At 42.5% G+C, this 15,101-nt stretch overlaps 1 protein-coding gene across 1 annotated transcript in view; it reads right to left on the reverse strand.

Annotated features, from left to right (window-relative positions):
• The window catches only part of LOC125425699 (SH3 and multiple ankyrin repeat domains protein 3-like), a 398,055-nt gene that overhangs the window by 208,513 nt on the left and 174,441 nt on the right, over positions 1–15,101 (reverse strand). The window contains exon 14 of the mRNA XM_048483225.1: positions 5,317–5,430. Within this exon, the coding sequence (XP_048339182.1) occupies positions 5,317–5,430 (114 nt within the window). The remainder of the gene's footprint in view (positions 1–5,316; positions 5,431–15,101) is intronic.

Here is a 15,101-nt window from a genome sequence, read left to right on the forward strand (position 1 = left end):
ATGCTGGCTGGATCCTTCCTTCCCCTACTTGCAGGTGAAGTCCCCCACCTAGCAGCCAACTACCTAGCTGCTGCCCTGCTGCACCCACTCTGGAGTTGCTGTTGACCACTGTTGCCCTGGTGGTAATGCTCCTTTTCTAATTATTCCCTGATCAACTGCTTTGCAATAGAACTAAAGTTGTGCATTCATTTTCACACTCCTCTAAGGGATTGGAACACAAAGCTCTTACAGGGACAGGGTTAAGCTGAGCATCTCATGGCTGCAGGTTAGGTTTCCCAAGCCACTCCCCATTGGAGAGAATGGCAGCATATTTACAAAATGTATAAAGTAATTTTTTTAAAAAATCAATAATAAGACAGTGTGGTATATTGGTCAGAGTGATTAAGAGAAATACAGGTGGAGATTCTTGAATGACCCAGGGCCAGTCATTCTCTCTCAGGGTTGATTTAAGACTGAAATGGGGAGGGGAGGGAACTGTACTGCCCTGAGCTCTTCAGAGGAAGAGAAGAATGAGCTGCCAGTTCTTTAGGTGGTTGTTGACTTTTCATTGTAAGAGTACTGCTTATTCATTTGTCAGTGGGAGCCATTAACTTATTCGAAAGAAGATAAGAGGACGTATAGAAACTGCCTCCTTTCCAAATACCCCAATACATAAATACAATAATGAGAAAAGTAGAATTCCTGATTTTTTATAAATGTTAAAGAAACCTTTGTGGGGCACAAAAGTGAAGATAGTCTATAGAAAGACTGCAGAAAGCAATGTTAAGCACACTGGTTATAAGGCAGTTCAGTGTGATGCTGGAGGCTCAAACTTTATCTTTGCCACCAAAATTTCCATTGGATCGAGTTCAGTTCTACTCATATTTGAAATGTGGAGTACTAAATGTGAATTTCTGATTTCTGTGTTGTCTGTGTTACAATTAGGATGAATAAACAGAGCTAAAGCTACTGGGATCTGCCCTTTGACTATCAAAAATAAGTTCAGGAGAAACTGTAATCCTCACTCATGTTGAGTGACAAAATGAGTTGGCAACGGAGCTCCATTCCCTTTGCATGGAGGGACAACACCACTATCCATTCTGAGTGCAGCTACAGAGGATGCATCATGGTGCAACCTCCGCATCAGATGCTTCCAGCAAATTTGTCAAGCTTTTGATGATTTTCCTTATCTTTATCTCATTCCCCTGTTGCCAGTTTTTGTAAAGGTCTTTCAGATATTCACATAGAAGCTTTGAAACCATTCTTAAATAATTGCCTATGGATTTGGAGAGTACAGTGGGTGGGTGTGAGAAAGTCTGTCAGCAACAATGTTTCTGAATCTCTTAAACATGAAGGGCGTTTTTATTGCTCCTGGATAACTAGGTTCCCAAAATTCACAGTGCTGCATAAATCACAGACATTAATGATTATCATATGGAACGCTAACTGCAAAAACAGAATTTTGATATTGTACACTAAGCATGCTATTGTATTTACTTATGTTCTGAAAGCTACCATTGACTGATGCTGATTACAAGGCTGTAACCATGGACAGTTTCTTCTTATCTGCGAGTATCAGATTATGTTTCAGCTTTATCCAGAATGTGATTCCCACAAAAAAATTGCAGAAATGTCTGGTTTTCCTTTGGAAACCAATGATACTATGCTTTGAAGAATTTTTTTTAATCAAATCAGCATTCATATAATGTTAGCTAGTACTATTTCTACAGGATGGAAGCAACATGTTTTACTAAACTGAAACAGTACAGTTTTTCCCACTCTGAAACAACTGCAGATAGAGTTGGTTGTGTTTGGAGAAAGCATGCTACAACTATTGCTATCACAGTGACAGAGCGAGAGGAAACTGCGCCCAAGGCATGACCTGCCCGCGTCCCCCCGTACCCAGCCTGCCTTCTCCCCGCCCGATCTGCCCATGCCCATGCCCTGCCCACGCCCTGCCCTGGTAGGAGGTCCGGGAGTGATTTTTCTGCCCCCTCATGACACCAATGGCACTTGTCTGGTGCACGGTGCCCCCCAACCCCATTGCAGTTTCGCCACTGTGCTATCATCAGTGATCTAGTTATTCTTGTTTTAATCAGTGTTGCTGCTTAAGTTTAATTTCAGAATAACTGAAGTACATTGGAAGGCTCTGCCCAGGTGAACAGTGAGCCATTTATAGGAATTAAGGTCAAAAAAGACAGAGGCACTAAAGATCAAATTTATATTGGTTACTGACCACACTGTATGCTGCCACATGAAGTGTTTTTGGCAGCCCAGGGAGGATGGATGGGAAAAACAGCTATAGTTTTCTAAACTTCTAGCATTCAGGGGATCAGCAAATCCAATTCCTGTTTACCTCCCTGTATTTTAATTGCCAATTTAAACATTTGTGGGGAAAATGCTTTTTGTTTTCATATCAGAAGCCAAGGCTGTTTCCACACAGCCAAAGGCAGCGGCTTCCCACCGGCATAAATGAAGCTGGTGGAGCATCAGGACCATTCGCATGGTCCCATGTGGGCAGTCCTTCCGCCGCCTCTGCCTGCAGGGGCGGCTCTGCACTGAGCCGCCCAGAGTGTCTGCAAGGGATTTACCTTGCCTTCCTCTGCAGCTCCAGGCAGCTGGAAAGACACGCCCATGATGCCCTCCGACCCTTAGGGGTCACAGGGCAGCATGGGAATCTCTTTCCAGCTGCCCGGAGCTGCAGAGGAAAGCAAGGTAAGTCCCTCGCAGATACTGGAGGGGCCAAAAGTGGCAGGCTCACACTGGTGCGGTTCGCACCGTGCTGGCAAGAAGACTCCGCTTTTTAAAAACCTTGCTCAGGGAGCGAGGTTTAAAAGCGGCGTCTTTGCGCTCCTTGGCCAGGCCCAGCACGGCGCTGCTGTGCGAACAGCGCCCTAGGGATGGTGTTTTAACTGTCCCTAGGGCACTGTTTTCCGCCCGTGAAGAAACAGCCCAAAAGAAGGTGGTAAAAAACTGATCAGTTTTCAAAAGCTGAACGCAGTGATGAAGAAATAAAAGAAGAACACATAAAGCTGAAGGCCAGAGACAGAGACATTCAGTAATCTGGGTCTTCTTTTGCACCTGACCCAACTCCAGGGTCTTTCTTTCACAAGCCTTCTCCAGAGTAGACATATTCTCCAAAATGTCAAAGAACTCCATGTCTTTCCGTAGGACTGCAGAAAAAGATTGGCATGTTGAAATGCTTTTTGAGCATTAGAAAAAGTTCCCTGTGCACATAGAAACGAGGACTGCTTACTCTTCTAGAAGGTACATGGCCACATATAATGAGAGCTGGCCTGCTTCCAGTTTCCGTTTCAAAGACAGATCTGTCATCTTCATTGTGTCTGGTATGGTCCTTGTGGACACTATACTTGAATCTATAGCCAGGTTTCTTTGTGTTGTTTTTGCTACACATTCTGAATTATTTGCCAAATAATTATTCTTTTTTAGGTTTTTTAAAAATAGACACTATAAAACATCTAAGCCCACTTTTCAGACAGGATTTCAAACACTGAGCCCCTGGATGTTATTTGGAATACTCAGTATTAATTACAAAAGTGTGAAAGAAATCATAGTAAAAATTATCTTAATTTATCTGTGAGTTTGTCATTTCTCATCTGAAATCTTTTAACAGCTCCAGTACCATTCTTTTTAATTTATTTTCCAGATCTCTTTAGTTTATTTATAGAATAATCTTAAGCAGAGTTACACTTTCTGAGGCGGTCGATATAAATGGATTTAGAAGGTGGTAACACTTCCCAGGATTACACTTTTAGACAACAGTAATACTGGAAACCTGTATACACTTTATAGGACACTGCATTTTTTTGTAATGTTTAACAGAAACTAAATAACGCTAGTAACCTTAAATCACTGACTATTTCTAATGAATATTCCATTTTGCACCATGCTGTTATCATGTTTTGCAGATTCCGTTCCACCAGTTCAGAGGCTTGCTCTTTTTAAGGATTCAGCAATGAAAAAGAGAAAGGGCTTCAGCTCTACCACCTGCAACTATGACTGGTCTGCCCTCATCAGCCTCTCTCTGATTTTTAAATGACAGTCTAAAGAAGGGAAGGGCATATGCACAGTTTACTTGCTCTCATGGAAGGATGGGACTTCCCCGAAGAGCTGATTGGTTGGTAGATACAGCATTGTGTTTCCCTGCTTTAACTCCATAATTGCCCTAGTGATTCCTGTCACTCTGCTGGGCAATATCTGTGTTGCTGGCTCTTGGCTGAAAGGCCAATGGTGTTCCTGCTACTGCTTGGCTTTTCAGTGACTCAAGCCTGCCCCAGTGAAATTTGGGGGTACCTCTAACTCCTGACATAGATGCAATAGTCAATTATGCCAGGTCTTAATTAGATGATTGGCGATAATAAGCCATTATTCTTGTTACGCCATAAATACTGCTCATGTAAATTTAGAAGAATGCCAAAACAAACATTTAATTTAAAATATGTGGGAACTCTGAAAGTAGTGATATTTGTCTGTCTCAGTCATAAGACTTATTTCTCCAAAGCAGGCCAAAAAAAATCCATCAAACCCTAAATCATCATAAATTCAAGACTGCACATCATATATTCAAGTTACAAGAAAGAGCACTTAAGTTAAATTTTTCATCAATTTCACTTTGACCATGCAGCAACTAACATAATTAATTACTACAAAACCTTTTAACCGTGACACACATACACAATTCTCTACAAACAGTAGTCAACAGGACTTAACAGTGTGTTATAAGGTTCACAGTTCCTGGCTGGGGAACAGTGAAGGAAATGCGACTTTGAAAACCTGGAAATGGTTTTTACCATAGAGATCTAGGAAATTCTTAGTACATCACTTCCAGGTCTGAGATCAAAAGTGATGTCACAGTATCATGCAACACATGTTTTTTCCCCTGTTACTCCATCAAACAGCAGCAGGAGCACAGACACTCGGCAGGAAATTGTTTATCAAAGCAACCAAAATGGCAGCTCTATTGTGTTATGTATTGTCCACATTACATTCAATACCTTGCACAACATAAGCATTAAACATGTGTCAAAAGAAGATGTATTATCTAAATGACAGGTTCACATCTATGTTGCATCTCAGGTGACATCATATGTGACTTCATTCATACACCAAAAGCCAAATTTCTTCCAATCCAATTGTTTTCACACCATGCATCAAAACAAAACAAGCTGCATAAACAATACACAATTAAAACCTTTTTGAGAGTTTACAGTTCAACTACTTCTAGAAAAAATCCAGGTTGGATTACATTAATAACTGCAATTTTTTAACATAATGTATTTACTATCAGTAATAATCCCTTCTAAAGTATCACCTTACCTGGTTTACTTTCATTTGGTTTACATTGCACTTCTTCAACACATTCTGCAGGAAACCATCCAACATGTCCTCGGGTGCTGCCTTCCCAGAAACCACCTTCACCAATGCTCAAAACTAAGCATAAAATAGGAAAACATTATTTAGGCATTTAGTTTTTTCTCAATTACACAAGCTAAAAAGATAACTTTACCAATAATATAAGACCATAATCAAGCCATTAGCATTTATTTCAATTGACTATCAGAATAAGGGCTCAGGAAACATTATTTATTTATAGTTTAACTTTCTTACTGAGACTCAAGATGGTTTACACAATAAAAACCAATGCATGCAATAGATCTAGTCAGCAGATAGAAATAGGAATTGAATAAATTTGAAAAGGAGCTGTCATCTGAACAAACCACAAGTATTCCTAAACAATTCTCTTTGACACAGTTCGCAAATTCCAAGAGTATGAGGCCGTTTCCGCACGGGCAATTAATGGCGGCCTGGAGACAGTAAAAACGCTGTCTCCAGGCCGCCATTCGCACAGGGGGCGCAGCTGCATCGCAGCCGCGCCGCCCTCGCGCCGCCCGCCCGTCGCGAGGCCGGCGTTTCCCCAGAGCGCTTCCAAGCGCTCTTTTTGGGGAAACGCTGCCTCGAAGCCGCTGCCGAGTGAACGGCAGCGGCTTCGCGACGCCTCCCCCACCCGGCACTTACCTTGTCCCCGAGCCTCCGGCGTGTCGCCGAGGCCTGGGGACACGCCCCCCTGCCCTGAGCCGCTGGAGAAGGTGCGCAGGGCCAGGGGGGCATGTCCCCAGGCCTCGGCGACGTGCCGGAGGCCCGGGGACATGCCGGGTTGTCCGGGCGCCAGCGCTCTGCAGCGCCAGCTGCCCGGCTGTTTCCAGGACCGTCCATGCGGACGGTCCCAGCGTCGTCAGGTCGGCGTCGTAAACGCCGACCCGGCCGCTTCCACCTTCGTGCGGAAACGGCCTGAGATTCCACAGTGTGGGAGCTATTACAGAGAAACCATATGTAATATATAGTGCTTTACATAGTTCCCAATAAGATCCAGACTGTGGCAATCTGTGGAGTCTCTGAGGTGAACCCAACCAAAACTTTGAACCCAACATCTGGCTTCTGGCACCACAAATGGCTGCTGCTCTCCTGAGGGAAAGATGACCCTGTCGTCTCTTTTTCACTAAGGTGCTTCTTCTGAGTGATTGTAGCTCCATGGATTAAATGGAGATACAAAACAGAAAGGTGTTGTGCTCTGGAGAGATGGGAATGGAGGGGTGAGGGGCACTGGTTGAAAGCTAACAGCCCCAATCCTTTTGCCCATCAGAGCCTGCCTGACTACATCTTGGCACCAGGAAAAGCAGCAGTTTAAATTACTTTGAAATGTAAGTGATGCTGTTTATTTTCCGAAGAAGACAAGAAGTGAAAAAAGGAGTCACACTTGATACCATATACTTCACCCAGCAAGAATTTGCTTTGTAAGTACAGATAAGTACAACTGAGTTATGTGACTGATTTATGAACTGTGTCATAAATTTTGCCATGCTGGAATGAGAAACTTTGTCTAGAGGTCTGTAAGTGCCACAGTGTTGTACTGCTCTTCCACTAACGAAATAAGAAAAAACGTAAGAAGAGTTCCTAGAAAAAAGATTTATAACTCACTCAGAATAAAAGGATTTGATTTAGATGGAAACCAGGAGAAAGGGAGAAGAAAACAACAAACTATCTTTTTAAAAACTGAATTTTTTTTAAAGGAGTGGTGAAAATATCTAGTGAGTGACAATGGCTGATTCAAAACGCAAAACAATAGTCATTTCAGATCCAACCAGACTAGCTACCAGACCAAATGCAGAGAATTGAATCAATGGTTATATCCATGCAGAATGATATATCAGAAATGAAAAATAAGACTGATAAAGTTGACAGATGCATGCAAGATATAGCAGAATTGAAGAAAGACTTTAAAGGTCAAGCTAAAGATTTACAAAAAGTCTCAGATAACTCTGAAACCATAGAAACAAAATTGGAAGTTAACTGCAAGGAAATACAATGCCAGGCTGAAAATTTACTTGGTCTGGAGCTAAGACAGAAGGAATTTGCATTGAGAATTTGTGCTCTGTCAGAGTTAGATGGAGAAGATCTTCGTAAGGACTTTGTACCACAGCTAGCAAAATATATGTCTATTCCTATTCCAGAAATGCAAGCAAAGATGGATAGAATGTATCATGTGAAATCACTTGCTGTACAAAAGAAAAAGGTACCCCAAGACTGTGTGATGTATTTGACGTTCAGATCAACAAAAGAAGATATACTTTGCATGCATTTTAAAAAGAGAATGCAGTATCTGGGGCAGGACCAGTGGTGGAATTCAAATAATTTAACAACCGGTTCTGGTGGTGGGATGCAAATAATTTAACAACTGGTTGTTTTCAAGCACCATTTTAACAACCAGTTCTGCCGAAATGGTGCGAACCTGCTGAATCCCACCACTGGGCAAGACTGATAATCATGATACCTGATCTCCTGATACCTATTTTTGCTTGCAAATATTTCAGTAGCATAGTATGATTGATTGCATCAAAGACTGCAGATAAAACCAGTAGGAACAACAAAAAAGCATGACTTTAGTCTATCTTCAGACAGAGGTCATCAACTAAAGCCAGAAAGGTCATCTCTGTCCTACAACCTGACCTGAAACCAGTCTGAAAGGGTCTACAGTACTGGAGTTATCCAATAAGACCTGGAGTTGATCTACTACTGTGCTCTCACTTTGCCCAGAAAGGACATCTTATAGCCAGGATGCTAACTGGCCACATTATCATTTTGTAGGGTCTTTAAAGCAGTGGATGGATAACCACCTCTTTGCCTGGCCATGGGAAAGAGCCCCAAGTTAGTGACTGATTGATGATGGACATCAAGGACTCATTAATGTGGATCAAAGGCAGGAGAAGTTAGCAGGAGCAATCTTAATAGCCTCAAGGAGCTTTACATTCCAAGATCCCATTGCAGCCTCAACAGAGCCTGTGGTCATAATCCTAAAATCCCCAGGAGCATTCTAAAATGCAGAAGGATCCATGAGTTTGCAGGGGCAGACTATTTTAATTCAACCTTGACTTGAGTGGTCATATTATGGTTCAGGCTGAATTTCTAATTTCAAAACCAGACCTTCTCTCTAAAGTTCAGTGCAAATGATTAAGTCCAACATCTCTTTGATATGCTGGGCCCGTCATGATTTGGGAGAGGCTTGGGGCAGCCAAAGAAGCTACAAAATCCTGCACCAGCCCTGTAATTATCATTCAGCATAAATGGTGAAATTACCTAAAACAATTAGTCTAGATGTCTCCAGTACCACATCCAAGAGTAACTCTGGTGCCCACTGGGGAACAAGGCAGCAGCTAAACAAGCAGAATGGCAAATTTATCCTTAGTTTCCAACATAAGGAACATACAGTTAAACATATGAGAGCAAGTTGTACATAGACTCTATAATCTGTTCTGTACATGATTTGATGTCCATGTACGACTAAAACATTGTTATCCTTGGTGTTTTGCAGAACAGAGATAGGGTCAGTTTACACATTCATTTTCTCACACTGACAATATTAACCTATTATTGCTGTAACAAGAAACATGAATGTGAACAGTAATAATTATGAGAATTTCTGAAATGCTCTCAGCATACTGCCCAGTCCCTTTCTCCAGTGATTGAGTGTTTGACCATGGTTATGATGAAGGATGCTGAGAACTACAATGTGAACATGATTGCCAGTTGATCTTACTATACCTGAAGTAATTATTTACACACAAATTCCACCCTGACTAATTCACAAATATATTTGGCTTGAAATTCAAACTGAGCAGCTTTATGCCTGCTCCATAGCTGCTTAAAAGTCTTTCCAAAATGTTATTTCAAACAGGACAGGTCAAACCTTGGAAAAACAAACTACTTTTGTATCTTACATGTTGCAGAACCTTTGACCCTGTGCTGTTAGCATATAAAACTTTTTTGACTACAGGTGAATGAATGATTCCTCAAGGGCGTGGTAATGTAATTAAAGTAACCTACTTTTCAAGTACCATTTATTTACAGTTTGCCTTCTTTACAAGTATTCAGTCAGTATTCCTTTTTCACTGGCAATAAACCCCTTAAGCAGATATAAGGGACACAGAAACAATCCAAAACTTTGTAAGTTGTTGTAAAAAGCATGTTGTTGTTTATTTTATTAAACTTATATTCCACCATTTCCCTTCCAAGGACAGACTCAGGGTTGCTTATAATACAAAATTATCTGATCATATAACAATAAAACCCTATTAATTTACATACCCCCCAGTGCCTGTTATTAGAGCATGTTATAACTGATTGGTTGGTTGATCCAAGAGAAGGGAGCTAATGCAACATTAAGCGCAACCTACCTAACTTAAACTCATTTATTTATCAAGAAGAAGGAGAAGGGTAGGGAAGAGTAGTGAGGCCAGCTATGATGAAACTGTTGCTTCCTCGACAATAGGTCTGGTGGAACAAGCCTAGCAGAACTGAACTAAAACTCTCAAGGGTCTTGTCTCAGCTGACACAGCAATTTACATTAAACAATTTGGTGGTAGTGGGAGTCACAGGAGCAGTGATGGGGTGAGGGAAGCCTGCCCAAAAGCTGTGAAATGTTTTTGCCTATGTCAGCATAGGAGGTTTGAAACATGCAGCAAATTGAACAAGACTGTCATGCTTAAATGACTTTTTAGAGCAATTGAACATATCTAAACTGTCTGAACACACACACACCCCTCAGATAGTAAGGGGTGTAGTGAGGGAAGACTCTTGCCCTGGATGCCAGGTGCCTGGGGCAACCTGCCCATCCCCTCCGCACCTGCCAAAAAACCCCTATGGTGCCTTTAAAATGCATCAAACTTTTTTTCTATCCAAGCACACCAAGGCGGGAAAGACCCTGCAGCTGGAGACAAGGCCAGGGAGCTCACACTCCTTCCCTGGCCTTCTCCCTACCCCCAGTGTCTTCCTGGTCTTGGTGCCCCTTGGCCAGAGGAAAGTTAACTGCATTTGAAAGGAACCGTTCCTTTACAATGCAGCTAACTTTCCCTATCTGAGAGGTGCCGAGACTAGGAAGACACCGGAGGCAAGGCCAAGGCCAGAAAGGTCACGCTCCTTCCCTGACCTTGTCCCCTCCCCCACTGTCTTCCCAGCCTTCGCACCCCTTGGGCAGAGGAAGGCTAGCTGCGTTTTAAAGAACCCCTGGGCGCTGTTTTTCAAAGCTGAGCCCCTGCAGATAGTATTTTCTTCAGGACTTAACTTGTGGGATCTACAGGACTTCATAAAACCACAATGTATGTGTACCGCCCGTTGTCCAAGCCATTGAATAAACAGGAAATTATTTCTGCTGAACTCTCACTCTTCTTCAAACTGTCTTTCCAAGCACTGGCCCCAAATCTCCAGGAATTTCCCATACTGGCATTGGCAACTCTAGTCAGAATCCATATCAAAATCTGATGGGTGGTTTTTGGGAGGGGGAGAGACAAATGATCATAAACAAGCAGGGACAATAAGAGAAATGAGGGAAAGCCCCTGCCCTTGCTGCTTGTATGCATAACACCAGGCCTTATTGAGTTAGAGAAAAAGCTAGTCCATCTGTTGAAATGGCCTCATCTTGGAATTGCTGGAGAATAGTCCATCTATTCTTCATAGAGTTCTAATGGTGAAGTCTAAAAACCAGTTAATGGGCTCTGTTCTTGGAAAAAGCATGATGGTACATCTGTTCCATAGCGGGTGTTACATGAACTGAGATTTAAGAGTGCTGACCATATAGCAAGAAAAACTGGGTCATGGCCTTTAATACTTAGTTTTAATACTACTAAAAAATAAGAAAGTACTTAATGGCAGTCCTTGGAATCTGGGTCAGCTGGTGTGAATGTAATGGCCTTCATATAAAAAGGAAAGTCACATAACTCACAATAGATTTACACAGTTAAAGCAGTGGTAGGATTCAAATAATTTAACAACCAGTTCCGTTGGTGGGATTCAAGTAATTTAAAACTGGTTTTTTACAAGCACCATTTTAACAACTGGTTCTGCTCAAGTGGTGCGAACCTGCTGAATCCCACCACTGAGTTAGAGTATAATTTAACATAGTCTGCTGATTATGATAGCAGAAGAAAATGACAATAGGGGAGAGTAGGATCTTTTTAAAAGTCTCAGGTGTACATAAATGTCAAGTCTGAAATTGATCCTTTGACTGACAACTGCATAATACTGTTTAGACTTTTTCATTGCTAAGGAATTTTGAAAATTTTCCCCACGGCCAACAGATCCTGGAATAAGGAGGTGAAACATCCCAGTTCGGCCATGATTTCTGCATGGCTTCCGGGTCTAACTCAGGCCCACCCTGCGAGATTTCCCTTATCCCGCACCTTTAAAAAAACAATAAAATTAGGGGTTCTTTTTTTAAAAAAAAAATGCACCATTCCCATGCAAACATTGTGGGAGACAAACTGGTTTATTTTTCCCGCCTCGCCAGTTGCAGCCAATCAGAACGGCGGAAAAACGGGACAGTTTATGCATGCACGACAGTGTTGGTGAGGAAAATGAAACTAAACCAGAGACTATGCAAGTCCTTCCTCCTAGCCTGAACGTGCTGATGGGCTGCCATGCAGAGGGAGAAACCAAGATAGAAACATCCCAGTATGTATGATCCCGGTTTCCCCCAGGATATTTTGGCTGTGGGGAAAACGCCTTGGATAACCGTAAATGTTCTTTTAACACAAGACACCAATCTAGTCCCTGCAATTTCTTTTCCTTCTCGTCTTCCTATATATATACTGGTCTACTGGGACCGCTACTGTCCCTGGAGAGCTGTACTGATATGACACCTGTGTGCACTCCAGCATTAGTGCTAACCAGACTGGAACTGACTCAGTACATAGCATCCCCTTATACACCTATGTACAGCTATTGATTCCACCTTTGATAGAATTTCTAATGCTATTATATAAGAGAAAATCTTTGCAATCCTTACTTCAAACACATACGTCACAAACTTGTAAGGAATCCTACTAACATTTATTGATTTCTATTTATAATCCACCTTTCTCAGTGACTCAAAGTGGTCTACAATAGAATCATTCCATCAATCCTGTCAGTTCTGGATAAGAGGAGGCCATTGTGATGTAGTGGTTTAGAGCAGCGGACTCTAATCTAAAGAATTGGGTTTGATTCCCCACTCCTACACATGAAGCCTGCTTGGCAGTGGCATTCCTGCCTAGGGACAGGGGATACCCTATGTCCCCGGGCGCCCCCCATTTGGTCATGTGGGGGGGCATTTCAGGGTCGTTTGTGTGTTTTTTAATTTTTAAAGTGTTTTTTCACGTTCCGGCCTGCAGGGGGCGCATTTTTAAGGCTAGCGCCACCAAAATTTCAGGGTACCATTCAGAGATGGTCATTATGATACCACCCAAATTTGGTGATGTTTGGTTCAGGGGCAGCAAAGTTATGGACCCCCAAAGGGGGTGCCCCCATCCCCATTGTTTTCAATGGGAGCTAACCTGAGATGGGGGCTACCCGTTTGAGGGACCATAACTTTGGTCCCCCTGAACATAACTTCACCAAACTTGGGTGGCATCATAAGAATAGTTAACAGATGATACCCTGAAATTTTGGTGTCACTAGCTTTAAAAATACATCCCTTCCAGGCACCCCAAGAAATTTGCCCAAGATTCTTTGTTTTGCAGTGACTTTGCTCCATTGTAGCCAATGGGGAATTTCTGAGTGTGTAGGCAGGCTGCACATTTTTGAAGATAGAGGCACCAGACTTTCAGGGTGGCTCCAGGAGGGCCTCCTGGTAATAGCATCCAGGTTTGGAGACCTTTGCTTCTGGGGGTTCAATTTTACGGGCCCCCAAAAGGCTTATTTTTCCCTGCTCCTGCACATGAAAGCCTGTGGGCTGAGTTCTCTCAGAACTCTCTCAACTCCCCCCCACTCCAGAAGCAAAGCTCAGCAAACTTGGATGCTATGACTCAAGGCCTCTTGGAGCCACCTTGAAAGTCTGGACGCCTCTATCTTCAAAAATGTGCAGCCTGCCTCAGAAATTCCTCATTGGCTACAATGGAGCAAAGTCACTGCAAAACAAAGAATCTTGGGCAAATTTGCACCCCCATGAAATCTAGTGGGTGGCGCCTGGGTCAATTGACCCTTCATGTCCCTCTGGAAGATATGCCCCTGGAAAAATAATTCCACAGAAAAGGTGCTACTATCTCTAGTCACCATCTGCTTAACCTTGTAGATGGGGGACAGAGAGCAGGTTTTGGGAAGCAGATATTAACTGGTAGGTTGCACAGTGCAACAAGCTTCAGAAATTTTGAATGAAGAAGTTGCATTGTCATAAAGAAGGTGAAATGCTAGGTGTCTCTCATATAGAACCAATGATATCACTTTAAAAAAACATCAACTTTATTTTTATTAGGTAGTTGTGCTTTTCATATTATGAGTGGCAGACAAATGATGTCAGTGTTCATAACTAATAGATAAAAACTAAAAAAGATATTTTAGCTGACTGCATAATATTTTGCTAATACAGTAATTTAAATTTATTTTTTAAATCTTTATGTGAACTTGATCTACTTACAGCTTGCAGTGGTCTCTGGTGTCTAATGTGTCAGATTAAGTTTACCTATCTGGTTAACACACCGGAGATCCTGGCAGCTTCAGCAACAGGTCTGCAACTACAACCTACAACTTGGAACTACAATCTACACACATAGAACTAGTGCTAAGTGAGGTGTTGATGGAGGAAGCATACAGGTGTTGATGGAGGAAACAATAACTAGTGAATGAGGGCTCATATGCACATACATACATCACCGAGCTCTCCTTAAATAAATTGTATCTGTCATATCATTAGGCATGCCACCACAACAACCGATTTTCAAGAAAAATGGCCACCAACGTATGTTAATCTAAAATGTTTTCAAATATATACTTCACACTGATTATTGTACTACCAAAGGTACATGAAGAGTTTAATGGCCAATTTGGATTGTTTTCCCAGTTTAAGTTAGAATGCTGCAGGTATTATTTATCCTATAGGTCGGAATGATCTCCTGCAGGGCAAACAGCAGCTCCCCAGTGCTAATTGGTATCAGAAAAACTGAGGAGGGGGAAGTTTAATGTGCACACACTCACGCGCACACATGCACACTCACACAAGCATGTATGCACTCCAGTCCTGGCCTAAATAAGAAGTCTGTAAGGCTGGCATTGGAAGGAATTATCACATTTCGGATGTGATCCCACTCTGCTCCTGGAAATTCAGTGCATCTAGTGTAAAAGTCTATAAGTTTTTCAGGGAGTAGAACCTCATGGTGAAGACATCGGATCACACTACTAAAAGGTGTACCACATGAGAGAACTGCAAATTTACAGCACAGAAGCTGAACAGATCCTTTTGTGTGCTTCTTCAGAGATCTCTTCATCTTAAAACTTCTTATCCAGGCCAGTGGCATAGATGCCACGGGGACTGTGAGGACATGTGCCCTGGGCATACGGCAGTTAGTTAGGTGGGGGGTGGGAAATGCCCCCAATATGACTACGCCACTGAGCATGGGCCCATCAGGGGGCAGAAGAAGCGCTCCAGCTATGGCTGCACTGTTTCCCACTCCAAGCCAAGGCTTGAGGCTGGAGCACCCCTCCCTCTCAGTGCTCCAGCCTTGGTGCTTTTTTTAAGTTGGGAGAGACCTCGGCTAAAAAAAAGCACTGAGGCGGGAGGCTGGTGGCTTGAGTGCTCCTCC

The sequence above is a fragment of the Sphaerodactylus townsendi genome, linkage group LG02 (genome assembly GCF_021028975.2).
Source record: "Sphaerodactylus townsendi isolate TG3544 linkage group LG02, MPM_Stown_v2.3, whole genome shotgun sequence".
Classification (NCBI taxonomy): domain Eukaryota; kingdom Metazoa; phylum Chordata; class Lepidosauria; order Squamata; family Sphaerodactylidae; genus Sphaerodactylus; species Sphaerodactylus townsendi.